Here is a 14,321-nt window from a genome sequence, read left to right on the forward strand (position 1 = left end):
CTCCCTCCCTCCCTCCCTCCCTCCCTCCCTCCCTCCCTTTTCCTGAGACAGTGTCTCTATATGGTCCTAGCTGCCCTGAAACTCACTCTGTAGACCAGGCTGTCCTGGAAATCAGATCCACCTGCCTCTGCCCCCTGAGTGCTGCGACTAAAGGTATGCTACCACCGCCTGGCTTGCTTCTTACTCATCCTCAGGCTCTATGGCAGCTCTGTACTCTCTTCTAGTAGGCATTCACCTAGTCGTTATTTGTTGGGTAAGTAAATTGAATAGTTCATGTTGAAAAATTGAAACATGCCAGGCATGGTTGCTTGCGCACACCTTTTATTTATCCCATAACTCGGGAAGCCGAGACAGGCTGATCTCTGTGAGTTTGAGTTCAGCCTGGTCTACATAGTGAGTTCCAGAACAGCCAGAGCTCTACATAGTGAGATTCTGTCTCAAAGAATAACCAAACAAAATCAAAAGAGAAAGGAAAAAGTAAAAGAAATCGAAAGATGCAAAATTGATGTTTTTGCTCCTAATTTCTTCTCTCTGCATCCCTCCCTTTTCTCTTCTCTCCTCCTTCTCTCCTCCCCTCCCTTCCCTTTCTGATACCCTCCCTCCTTCCCCCCTCCCTTCCATCCTTCCTTTCCAGACAGGGTTTCAAAATATAGAACAGGCTGGCCTGAAATTTACAGACCCTGTGCCTAGCAAGTACTAGGATTAGACTTCATTTAATTCTGAGTAGTTTTGTTTGTTTTGTTTAGAGAAAAATTCTCAGCAGGCACAGTCTTTGTTACCCAGGAGTTTGGCATTCCCTGGAGTGGTAGAGCTGCTGCTGACATCTGATCCCCACAGTCTCGTTATCTTGACTCAGGTTACCAGTGCAGAGGAACGCATAGGTACACACTGACTTTAACTTTGTCTATGAAAGAATAATGTGTCATTAGCTATGTAGGTCTGAGTACTTTATTGATAACTACTTTATATAATCCAATAAAATCACATTCCCTAATCTGTTTCTAAACAATATTTTTCTATTTTCCTATTTAATTCTTTGATTTACACATTCCTTCTATTTACCATTTTGGTTCCCGTCCCTCCCACCCCTCCTGTGTGTGTGTGTGTGTGTACGCGTGTGCCTGCATATCTGACACAGGCATATCTGTTTTCCTCCTGTGTGTGTGTGTGTGTGTGTGTGTACGCGTGTGCCTGCATATCTGACACAGGCATATCTGTTTTCCTCCTGTGTGTGTGTGTGTGTACGCGTGTGCCTGCATATCTGACACAGGCATATCTGTTTTCCTCCTGTGTGTGTGTGTGTGTGTACGCGTGTGCCTGCATATCTGACACAGGCATATCTGTTTTCCTCCTGTGTGTGTGTGTGTGTGTACACGTGTGCCTGCGTATCTGACACAGGCATATCTGTTTTCCTTAGTCATTTCTCCACCTTACTTTAAAAAAAAAAAGATTAATAAATCTATTTATTATATGTAAGTACACTGTAGCTGACTTCAGACACTCCAGAAGAGGGCATCAGATCTCATTACAGATGGTTGTGAGTCACCATGTGGTTGCTGGGATTTGAACTCAGGACCTTTGGAAGAGCAGTCCGTGCTCTTAACCACTGAGCCATCTCTCCAGCCCTCCATCTTACTTTTGAGATAGCATCGATTTACTGAGTTTAGACCTGGTTGTTTTATTGCCTAGAGAGCCTCCTGGGCTCTGCTGTCTCTGCCCCCAGGGCTGCAGTTATGAGAGTTCGCACCACTGCTCCTGGCTTTTATCTGGGATATAGGAACCAAACTCAGGTTCTCATGTGTGCAGCCTGTCACAGTGCAACTGTGTTTGCTGGGTTAGTGATGCTCATTTTACACCCCTTCCCCTCATCCCTGAGATAATGTACTCATTCTTTTTTTTGTTTGTTTGTTTTTTGTTTTTTTTGAGACAGGGTTTCTCTGTATAGCCCTGGCTGTCCTGGAACTCACTCTGTAGACCAGGCTGGCCTTGAACTCAGAAATCCGCCTGCCTCTGCTGCAACTCTCCCTCTCCCCCCCCCCCCCCCCCCCCCCCAGTGCTGGGATTAAAGGCATGTGCTGATACCACTGCCCAGCAATGTACTCATTCTTGAGATACATTACGTATTGTTTCATTTTTAGCTTCTAGGGCATAGGCATTCCTCAGATTCTCATACTTCGGATATACGTGAATAAGAATTTTCATAGACTGTAAGGTAGGTTTGTTAAGAAGCCTTGTGTTTTGTTGATTAGGTTAGCTTTCTCAGAGAAATGTCTTCAGATCTTGTCCCAAATACAATTGCCTTGTCATTATTCTGTGAGCCAAATGGGAGGGAAACCAGGGTTAGTGGCTTTGAATCAAATTCAAATCATGATTTTAATATTTTATTCTTAGTAGAGAGGGGTTGTGCCAGCAGAGCTCCTTTGCAGTTTTCATCCTCTGTTTTAGCTCTTAGGTCTACCTGCCATTATTGAAATAGCAGATCCTGATAGTGCCATTGTGTATTTAAGATTTCTATAAAACTATTATGTGTGGATATGTTATCTTTGTAATGGCACATGCATGCCATGGTGTGTCAGAGGAAGTCAGAGGACAATGTTATAAGTTAGTTCTATCTTGATGTAGGTGACAGAGATGCACCTTAGGTCCCTGGTGTGTTACCACTTGTGTGCTACCACTCTTACTTACTCAGCCAACCTGCCAGCTTCTACTTCAAAAAGTTATTTTGTTTTTAGCTAGATGTATGTGTGGGGGTTGTGCACTTGAGAGTTGTTGGGTCCCCACAGCTGGAAGGACAGGGTGCTTCAGAACCCTGGTGTGTGGGGCTGTGGCAGTCTTTGGACTGCCTGCCATTTCTCCAGAGCTTATTGTCTTTTATTTTATTTTACTTTACTTTACTATTTTATTTTATTTTTGTTTGTTTGTTTGAGACGGGGTTTCTCTGTGTAGCATTGGCTATCCTGAAACTCTATAGACCAGTCTGCTCCTCAACTCACAGAGATCCATCCACCCCTACATCCCAAGCTCTGAGATGAAAGCTGTGTACCACCACTGCCCTGCTTCATCTGTTTTTTTAAATAGATTTTTTTGGGTAGATTTTCTTTTAAGGGTAGTTTATTTAATTAAAAAAATGGTTTATTTTTATTATATGTGTATGAGTGTTTGCCTGCATGTATAAAAGTGCATTTCATGTGTTCCTGGTTTCTGTGAAGGCCAGAAGAGGATGCTCCATCTTCTGAAACTAGAGTTACAAGCAGACATGGCCATGCTAAGTATCCAGACTCGGGTCATCAAGGTTGAAGAACCAAGTCCCAGTCCTTACAGTAGATAAATGAATGTGGTCTGAGTGTGGGTACAGGTGGCACATGCCAGGTGCTAGGTGCTTTTACCCCCCGCCCCCTTAGTTTTTTAAAGATAGGGTTTCAGACATGGTGGCTTGAAACTCCTACTGTCCTTTCAGGGTCTCTGGGGCCTCTGGCCTTAGCTCAGCCGGGGACCAGGCTTCTTCACCGCCCCACATCCCTGCTTGTCCTTCCTGTGTTGATTCCTAGCTGCCCCGTGCCTAGTTCCATCTCTACTCCCTTCGATGCTCCTTAGTGGTTCCTTAAGTCTTACCTGTAAGGTTTACTTTAATGTTTTGTTTTGTTTTTTGCTTTGCTTTAATTTTGATATCTCTTTGACTTAACAATAAAAAAACATGTATGGTTAAAAAAAAAGATTGTGATTACTGTGTCTTGGGGCCCCCTTGTTCTTCTGTTCTAGAAGATACAGACAGACCTTTTACTTCTTGTGCGTTAATCTCTACATTTAGATTAACGACTTTCTATATCTTAGCAATAGAGGGATCCTATTTCCATGACTGGGCCTTGTGTGAGTCCAACACCTTTAAACAGCACAGTAGACATACTACTCATACTTTATTTCTGAAATTGAGTTCACTTAGTGTGTGTGCACATGCATGCACATGCACACATGTTGCCACAGGTGATTGGAGGTCAGAGGGCAGCTTGTAGGAGTCAGTTCTCTTCTTTAACCATGTGGGGCCAGCAGATTGGACTCTGGTTTTGAGGTCTTGGTGGCAAGCACCTTTTCCTGGTGAGCCATCTTGACAGTCCACAGTGTTAATGTTTATTGGTAGTTTCTCCTGCTGTCCCCAGTTCTCTTAGGAGCCCACGGATGGGGTTGAAGGGCTATGCTGCTATCCAGCCTGCGTTCCAGCCATTCGTAGTGGGGATGTTTTCTGGTTACTGATTTTGTCAAGGGTTAGATAGAAAATCTCTTTGCTAAAAATTTTCTTATGTATTCTTTTCATTTATTTATATGTATTCTTTTCATTTATTTATTTATTTTTGTTAGCATTTTTACATACATTTTTCAACTTTTCAATCTCCCTTTTTTAAACTAATTTTTATCCAATAATAAAAAGTAATGTGTATTATATAGTGAATAAATAAATATGTTTGGCTTTTTTTTTTTTTTTTTTTTCTTTTTTGGTTTTTTGAGACAGGGTTTCTCTGTGTAGCCCTGGCTGTCCTGGAACTCACTCTGTAGACTAGGCTGGCCTCGAACTCAGAAATCCGCCTGCTTCTGTCTCCCAAGTGCCGGGATTAAAGATGTGCACCACCACTGCCCGGCTCTGTTTGGCTTTTAAAGCATTTGTGAATAGTAATGTATAGAAAAACATAAAATAGAAATTGATGCCTGTAAATTATGGTTTTAACCATAATTTATGAGTCTGCCATATAAACTTGATTTTTTATTATTTTTACAGTTTAAAACAGAGTGGAAAATTCCCTGGCAATCCCTGGCCTCCGTATAAGAAAAGAACATCACTCCATCCCAGCTATAAAGGTCTTATGAGACTTCTGCACTGTAAAACGTTACACATCGTGCTCTTCACTCTGCTTTACAAGGTATGGCAGGCATTTGATGAGAGTGACTTGGATTACAACATGTTTGCATGATTTTCAAATCAAAGAGCTAAATGACTATTTATATGAAGGCACCACTTATAAAGCAAAGTGTGCTTATAAATTTTTTAATGTGTGAAGATAGATTATAATTACATGTCTTTGGATTCCAAATTGAAAAATTAGGAAGCACTTGTATTTCTTTGTGGAGAAATGTTTGTTCTTCAGCTTCAGACAAACACTTTAGACTGGAGTATTTGTTATGGCTTCTGTAAAGTGAGAAGTGTTGTGGCTATAGGAGCTCTGTCAAGGAAGAATAAGGAAGCAAGTAGCCAGTCAGTCCTGCTGCTTGACAGAAGCACACGTCGCTGTGTGAACTTACTTTAGAGTGGGTTTCTCTGCCTTTTACCTCTTAGGAATTTGACAAAGAAGGATTTGAATGTGGGATCTTTAGACACTTGAAGCATCCTTTATTCTCCTGTTACCTAGAATCTGTTTCAGTTTGGGAGTGTTCTCTCACAAAACCAACTTACCTCATTGTGTTCTAAAAGTTGCATGAAATATAAAGAGAGGGTGTGTGTATATGTTTGTATACACACTCATATGCATGCATATATATATATATATATGTATATATATATATATATATATATATATATATATATAAATAATATGTATGTATACTCTGGGATTATTAATGACCTAAACTATATAAGAGATGAAAGATAATTATGTCTGCAGTTTATTGCTCTTATAAATAAACATCTATAAAATAATGGGGATAATTGTTACATAATTAGAAATAAAGAAAATGTATAATAATTCATGATAAATGAAGGAAACCTTACTGAGAAACTCTTTGAAGTTACTTTTTCAACTTTTAAAACTTGCTTAATCTAGGTGAGTTTTATCAGAGATGACAGACAGATCAGTATTTAGTTGTTTCAAGACTCTTTTTTAAGATTTATTTATTTATTATATGTAAGTACACTGTAGCTGTCCTCAGACACTCCAGAAGAGGGCGCCAGATCTCGTTACGGATGGTTGTGAGCCACCATGTGGTTGCTGGGATTTGAACTCTGGACCTTCGGAAGAGCAGTCGGGTGCTCTTACCCACTGAGCCATCTCACCAGCCCGTTTCAAGACTCTTTTGACCAATTTTTAAAAACAATGCTTTCCTGGCATCCTCTAATTGCCGAGCACTGTCAAGTCAACTTTACAGAAGGCTCTTGCAACAAGATGCTGCCATTCCTTACCATGTGTGATACTAAAAACATGGTGACACTTCCCAGAAAATGGCTTTATTTCTTTGTACAGGATCTTTAGCTTTTCTTTCTCTGACTTAAATTTGTAATGCCATTGGATTTCTATTCAAAATCTTTTTGTATTTAGTAGCAGTGCTCTATTTATCAAGAGGAGATAGAAATGGCTCACATCCCATGGGAGGCTGAGAGCTGTGTGTAGTGATGCTTAGACAGCTGAGGATGGTTTGAGCCTTGCTTCCCTCCATAATGTGCTTGATTAGAACTTCAGGTTCCTCCTTGGGCTCTTTCTGATTGGCACACTCTTGGTACCACCTGCTGACTGTGTGTTGGACAGTAATTGCTAGGCATTGTTCTAAGCAAATGACAGATTCAAAGTGAAGCCAATCTAAAATAATCTAGGCTTCATTTTCACTCTAAGATATGGAAAAGCTAAGGTAAAAGATTGTTGCTACAGATCAAGTAGATACAAACAGAGCTTGCTTTTTTTTTTCTTCCTTCATTTTATTATTATTTTTTAAAATTTTAAACTCCAGGTTTTATTCCCCTCCCTGTCTACCCCCTGGCTGTTCCACATCCCATACCTCCTCCCTGCCCCCCTGTCTCCACGAGAATATCCCCACCTCTCCAACCCTACCCCACTAGACCTCTAAACTCCCTGGGGCCTTAAGTCTCTTTAGGGTTAGGTGCATCTTCTCTGACTGAACCCAGACTCGGCAGTCCTCTGCTGTATATGTGTTGGGGGCCTCATATCAGCTGGTATATGCTGCCTGTTTGGTGGTTCGATGTTTGAGAGATCTCAGGGATCCAGGTTAATTGAGACTGCTGGTCCTCCTAAAGGGTCACCCTCCTCAGCTTCTTCCAGCCTTCCCCTAATTCAACCACAGGGGTCAGCAGCTTCTATCCATTGTTTGGTTGCAAATATCTGCATTTGACTCTTTCAGCTGCTGTTGGGTCTTTTGGAGGGCAGTCATGATAAGTCCCTTTTTGTGAGTGCTCCATAGCCTCTGTAATTTGGGCCTGTTGCTGGACTTTCATTTCCTCAGGTTCCTCTCCCTTTCCGTCCCTGCAGTTCTTTCAGACAGGAACAATTATGGGTCAGAGTTTTGACAATGTGATGGCAACCCCATCCCTCACTCGATGCCCTGTCTTTCTGCTGGAGTTGGGTTCTACAAGTTCCCTCTCCCTACTGTTGGGCATTTCATCTAAGGTGCTTTCCTTTGAGTCCTGAGAGTCTCTCACCTCCCATGTCTCTGGTACATTCTGGAGGGTCCCCCAATCTCCTCCCTCCCAAGGTTGCCTGTTTCCACTCTTTCTGCTGGCCCTCAGGGATTTCAGTCCTTCTCCCCCACCCAGCACCCAATCATGTTCCCCTCTCTGATCCCCGCTTTCCCTCCCAGGTCCTCCCCCCCCCCCCCAACCCCTTGTGGTTGCTTTCTTCTCCCTCTCAAGTAGGGCTGAGGCATCCTCACTTGGGCCCTTCAGCTTGTTGACCTTTTTAAGTTCTGTGGGCTGTATCTTGGGTATTCTGTAATTTTTTTTTCTAATATCCACTTATTAGTGAGTACATACCATGCACGTCCTTTTGGGTCTGAGTTACCTCACTCAGGATGATATTTTCTAGTTCTAGACATTTGCCTGAAAAACTCAGGATGTCCTCGTTCTTAATAGCTGAGTAGTATTCCACTGTGTAAATGAACCACATTTTCTGTATCCATTCTTCTGTCCTGGGACATCTGGGCTGTTTTCAGCTTCTGGCTATCACAAACAAGGCAGTTATGAACTTAGTGGAACACTGTGGCATGGTTGGGCATCTTTTGGGTATATTTCCAAGAGTGGTATTGCTGGGTCTTCAGAAAAAATATATTTCCAATTTTCTGAGGAACCTCCAGATTGATTTTCAGAGTGCTTGTACCAGTTTGCAATCCCACCAGCAATGGAGGAGCTTTCTAAGAATGAGGTTTTACAAGAGAAAGTGGAGTTGCCCTCCCCTTCTCGAAGACTAGGTAGGATATCAGAGAGTGAACATCTGTCTTTAGTTAGAAAGAATTAGTTTTTACCTCATCCGTTCATTTGAACTGTTCCGTCAGGCTCAGTTGAACTTTTCAGTCCATTATCTACTTCAAAGCTACTGGACCACCTCTTGCTGAACCTTTTCTTCTGCTCCTTCCCTATTTGGGGGAAATGAGAACAAATGGTAGCGGCTGTGCCATCTTGTTCCTGAAGTAGTTTAGGTATCTTCTGATCTATTACAGCCCTGAAATCCTATAGAAGATGAGTGAGGTTTGAGTTGTAGGATCTGTGTATAGAACTTCCTTGTTCCTCTCTGATTATTTAAACCACACACTGGCTTACATATTTATATAGATACAGAAAATATTTAGAGGCCCAGAACTTTGAAGATAGACTCAATGAATACTAATAGTTCATAATGTATTCTGTGAGCCAGCTGCAGTTACATTAAAATGAGTGATCTTGTTAAATTTGGCTTCTTGTCTTCAGGAGATTATCAGAAGATTAGGATGTAAAGTAATCTTGGTAAATTATTTTATTAAAGACTGCTATGTTTATATTAATGACTTGTGAACTGTTTAATGTGGCACTCGTTAGGAAGTCTTCAAACTTCTATTTGCAGGTACTGTATAATATTCCCATGTAGGAGATGGAAAGATGGCTCAGTGGTTATGAGCCCACCCTGTTCTTTCTGAGGACCTGAGTTCAATTTCCCAGCATCCTCATTATACATTTCACAACTGTCTAAAACTCCAGCCCCAGGGGGTTCAATATATGACTCTGGTCTATGTGAATATCTGTAGTCATGCGCACACACACCCCATATACACACACAAAAAGTAAATCAAAAAGTTCTACATAATTGTCAAAAGAAACTTAGAGTGTGTTTCAGTTTGTGTTTTCATTAAGATTTGCATTTACACATCACATTTATATATCTGATAATTATCTGATTATGATTTTTGTTTGTAATAGAATGTTTTTGGATCTTTAAATGAAATGTATTTTGCAGAAACTCTGAGTTGTTTTTGTTTTTTTTTAGATTCTGATGGATCATCAAAATCTGTCTGAGCATGTGCTGTGCATGGTCTTGTACCTGATTGAGTTAGGCCTGGAGAACTCTGCTGACGATGACTCTGAGGAAGAGGTAAGCACTGCCTCTTCTCTTAGGACAGCTGCCTGGGCAGGTTTCTCTGGAACTCACTCTGTAGTCCAGGCTGGGCTTACACTCAAAGATCCACCTCTTCCTGCCTCTTGAGTGCTGGGACTAAATGTGTACACTACTGCTGTTTATGTATATTGGTATTTTCCTGCATTCTTATCTGTACAGCATTTGTACGCAATGCTTTTGGAGGCCAGAAGTAGGCTTCAGATTCTTTGGAACTGGAGTTACAGATGTTTGTGAGCTGCCAAGTGGGTGCTGGGAACTGAACCTGGGTCCTCTGGAGGAGCACACTGTGCTCTTAGCCACTGAGCTAGCTTTCCAACCCCTATTTTTAGATTTTTAATTCTTAAATCTGAAGAAGTGATAAGAAGGCCCTATATCTTAATTTATTTAGTGAGTATGGATGTGCACCATGATGCACGTGCTCAGCTTGCAGGAGTTTCTCTCCTTGTACCATATGGGACCTGGGGATTAACTCATGTCGTAAGGCCTGACAGATAGTGTACCCGCTGAGCCAACTCTCTGGCCTAAAAAGGCTTTATTCTTAAAATACATATGGTCCTTTAAAACTTCCCTTGACATTTATGGAATTACTTTATGCATAAAACTGTTGAAATTTATCATTTCAATGAAAAAAATTAAAGAAAGCTATTTATCTAATTTTGGTGTTGTAGTGGGAACACAAATTATGGATTTTGGGGAGTGTATGCACGTGTGAGCACTTATTTTCTTGTCATTCATTCTTTCATTCATTCATTTACATATGTCTTAGGTATCAATGGGTGGACCAGAGCGTTGTCATGACAGTTGGTTCCCTGGCAGTAACTTGGTATCAAACATGCGGCACTTTATAAATTATGTTAGAGTGAGAGTCCCAGAGACGGCTCCTGAGTTGAAAAGGGATCCCCTCGCCAGCACGAGCGCTGATGCTTTGGGCTCTTTACAAGTAAGTTTAAAAGTGAGGGGGATGAAAACAGAAAGGTTTTCGTTACATTGAGAAATGCTTAGATGCATTCAGAAGAAAACATTGTTAGGGGAGCTTTAGATTATCATTGATTTCTTGACATGTCTGAGTACTGTTGCCTTAACCAGTCTTTTTCCTTCAACCTGCTAGAATTCCCGACGGCCTAAAGTTCTTCAAAGAGAGGTAGATGTGTATGGTATTTGCATTAACTAGCAACATAGCTAATTGGAAATGAGGAAATAAACCACTGAAGTATTTGTGTGTGTTTGTGTGTGATTAATATCATTACATTGAAAAAGAGTTCTTAAAATTAGTATTTTTTACTTTTAATAAAGTTACTTATATTTAATTTTAAATAAATTTATGTTATTGATCAAAAATGCAGAGTGGTTAGTAGTCGATTTTTCATTTTAATGTTAAAAGTGTTCTGGACCAGTTATAGGTGGGCCATTTGGATCTGCTTACAATTGTCTTACTAACATCTTAAAAATGACTTGACTATTCCTAAATCAAAATAAATGTAATTGCTGGCAGCATGCCCATTAAAAATAATTTTTTCCTTTTGCTTCTGTGGCAATTAACTAATTCAACAGGCCCATAACTTGTTGTATTTTGTCTGTTGTGTTTTGGGACTCATTGTGAAAACCATCTCTTTGCATGATGCTTAAGTGATCTTTAAGATAAAGGGAGAAGTGAGCTGGAGAGAAGACTCAGCAGTTAAGGGCCCTGTCACACCTTCCAGGGGACCTGGGTTCAATTCCCAGCACCCACATGGTGGCTCACAACTGTCTGTTAACTCCAGTCCCAAGCATCAGGCATACACGTGATACACAGACATATATGTGGCCAAAATGCTCATGTACATAAAATAAATAAAATTAAAAAGAAAAGTATTGAGATGACATGCCAGATAATTAAGTAGTTTTTTTCCTTTAAACCAGGTATCATGTGAATAGAGAGAGCTGAATTAGATATTTCTTGTAGTTAAGTCTATTTATTAGAATATTTCTTACATTTGACATGTTTTTGTTGTGAACACCGGAAAGGATTTTAATTAAAAACTTGGAACCTCTATCAGAGGCTCTTTTTATTCTAATGTTGTAGAGTATTTTAAAAACATTGAATGTTAAAATTTTATACTGTAATTTGGCTTATAAATGCATGCTTTTTAATGCTCATTTTAGAAAGATGAGATCCATTAAACAGATTCATATTTTAATTAAAAGGTGGGTTCTAAGAGGCTTGATGTGTTTGCTTTAGCAAAGACTGTCTAGAAGACAAATTAGTGAGAAGAACACTTGTGCAGTGTGAAGCAAACTATTCAGTCTTTACATTTTATTTATCTGTACATTTCAGTTTTGAGACGTGTAATCTTGGTAATTTTCAAAGTTTGAAGTTCCTTAAAAGTGAAAATGATATTTACTATAGATTTACTGTCTTTGAAAAAGTGAAGAAAAGTGGAAAGGTTTTCTGTGTGGTAGCATCCTTCCTTCCAGAAGCTCCTAGACAGTGTGCCGTCTCCTGGGGAGTGGGGAGGGCAGCCCAGCAGCTTCCCGACACTCAGAGGCTCACTTCATAGAGTTGGTTCTTATTTTTGTTGTTGTTGTTTTGTAATATGGCTGCAGATATGGCCTAAGCTTGTTTGTTTGTTTTCTGTGGAACAGAGGGGTGACTGCCAGTGGCCTCCTGTCCCTTACCACTGTCCCCATAAAGTGGTCTTACATCTATTTGAGAAAGGAGCAAAGGAAACGGGTTTATCTGCTAGAGAGATCTTTAGATGAAAACGTTCAGCATTCCCATTGGAAAAATACCGTGATATATTTTTAGAATTGGTTGTTGACTAACTTCTCCATCATTCTGTTGTTCTTATTTTTACCTGTAGAATTCTGGTACAGCTCAAGTTTTCAGCTTAGTAGCAGAGCGTAGAAAGAAATTTCAGGAGATCATCAATCGCAGCAACAGTGAAGCAAATCAGGTGGTTCGGCCCAAGATCCCAAGTAAATGGTCAGCTCCTGGTTCCTCTCCCCAGTTAACCACAGCCATTTTGGAAATTAAGGAAAGCATATTGTCTTTGCTAATAAAACTTCACCACAAACTCTCAGGAAAACAAAACTCTTATTATCCTCCATGGCTTGATGACATAGAAGTTTTAATACAACCAGAAATTCCCAAATACAATCACGGAGATGGTATAACTGCTGTAGAAAGGATTTTGCTAAAAGCTGCAGTGCAAAGCAGAATGAACAAGCGCATCATTGAGGAGATATGCAGAAAAGTGACCCCTCCTGTGCCACCCAAGAAAGTCACCGCCGCGGAGAAGAAAACTCTGGACAAGGAGGAAAGGTATTGGTATTTGTAGTGCTTCCAATATGTAGAGAGCAGACGATGATTGGAGTTTCTCTTCTTCCTGCCTGCCTTCTGGGCTAATGGCCTGGTTATTTCTGTTACAGCAGCCATAGCTGCTTACTCTGTAAGGTAATGGTTGGTCATAGCTAGTGTGTGTGTGTGTGTGTGTGTGTAGGGGGGGATGCGGAGTACTTTATGGATAAAAAGACATTGCTCATACTACTACTGCTGAGGTATCTGAGAATTCTCTTGCTGTTCAAAAAGAAGGTTTAACTTTAACAAATATAAGTATTTTTGATATTTCTTTAAAAAGAATCATTTGTGTGTTTGTATGCACTTGTGCTTGTATGCATGTAACACATATGCCACTGTGTGCATATGGAGGTTAGAGGTCACTTTTGGAAGTCTGTTCTGTCTTTACATCTTGTGGGTCCTGGTATTTGAACTCAAGTCATCAAGCTTAATATTAATAGCAAGTATCTTTCCTGCTTAGCTATCTCACTAGCCCTTAAGTATTTCTTAAAATAAAAATCCAACTATTTGAATTTTTGGTACTTAATTGTGTTTATTACTATATGATTATCAATTAATAGAGAAAGCAATGTTTCTTTAGATTTTCCTTTGCCAACTTGTTTCCTAATATTTTAAAGATAAAATTTTTTAATTAGATTTTTTTTTCAATTTATGTGTGTTTTGCCTGCATGTGTGTATGTGCAGTGCATGTATGTTTGGTACATATGGAAGTCAGAAGGGGTTATCAGGATATCGGATCCCTGGGACTGATATTACAGAGACCACAGAGGGATGCTCCTTGTTGACTCATTACTCAGCTTCCTGCTGCTCATCTGGCTTCCACTCATTCATACACACACACACAGCCCACGGCCACCTTCCCAGGGAGTGGGTGCCTCCAGTGGGCTGGACTACCTATGTCAGTAACAATCAAGATGATTTCCCACAAACACAGCAACAGGCCAGTTGATCTGGGCAGTCCCAGAACTGAGGTTCCCCTCTCAGGTGACTCGAAGCTTGGTAAAGTTAACAGTTACAACTAAGGAGTACAGGTGGTTAACGATGATGTATGAGGACAGAGAGGAAAAACTGTCAGTCTTGTTTGGTGTTCTGAGTTCACATAAGTTTGCCAGTCTCATGTAATTTGCTAGTTGTGAAGGAGATCATCTTATGATAACTGTATAAGAAGCCATTTTAGTCACATAGATGGTTGTGTAAGAAAAATTGTTTTTAGAGACAAAGAAAGTATCCAGGGACTGCGGAGGTGGCAGAGTGGGTAAGTACACTGTACAAGCTGAGAGCTGAGTGCCCAGCACTGTCAAAGCTGGGCATGGCTGTGCCTGCCTGTGTGCTCACTGACCAGACTGTCTATCTGAAACAGTGAGCTTCTGCTTCATTGAGTGCCCAGTGTCATGGGGATAAGGTGCAGATGATAGAGCAAGTCCCAAGTCCCTGTGCTGCCACCCACACCTGCATGCACGTGTACACACCACCCACAAAAGGGATAAATAGAATAATAGTAGTATTCCTATTAGACTTTTTTGTTTGTTTGTTTGTTTTTTGTTTTTTTTTCGAGACAGGGTTTCTCTGTGTAGCCCTGGCTGTCCTGGAACTCACTCTGTAGACCAGGCTGGCCTCGAACTCAGAAATCC

The 14,321-nt window shown here is 40.6% G+C and overlaps 1 protein-coding gene across 6 annotated transcripts in view; it reads left to right on the forward strand.

The window, feature by feature from the left end:
• The window catches only part of Ubr3 (ubiquitin protein ligase E3 component n-recognin 3), a 132,883-nt gene that overhangs the window by 70,614 nt on the left and 47,948 nt on the right, over positions 1-14,321 (forward strand). For 3 of the 6 annotated variants that reach the window (XM_029473748.1, XM_029473751.1, XM_029473750.1), the window contains exons 20-24: positions 4,769-4,910; positions 9,225-9,329; positions 10,120-10,293; positions 10,462-10,494; positions 12,194-12,654. In XM_029473748.1, the coding sequence (XP_029329608.1) occupies positions 4,769-4,910; positions 9,225-9,329; positions 10,120-10,293; positions 10,462-10,494; positions 12,194-12,654 (915 nt within the window). The remainder of the gene's footprint in view (positions 1-4,768; positions 4,911-9,224; positions 9,330-10,119; positions 10,294-10,461; positions 10,495-12,193; positions 12,655-14,321) is intronic. The other 3 variants (XM_021152412.2, XM_021152426.2, XM_021152420.2) reach the window with 1 other exon arrangement.

The sequence above is a fragment of the Mus caroli genome, chromosome 2 (genome assembly GCF_900094665.2).
Source record: "Mus caroli chromosome 2, CAROLI_EIJ_v1.1, whole genome shotgun sequence".
Classification (NCBI taxonomy): domain Eukaryota; kingdom Metazoa; phylum Chordata; class Mammalia; order Rodentia; family Muridae; genus Mus; species Mus caroli.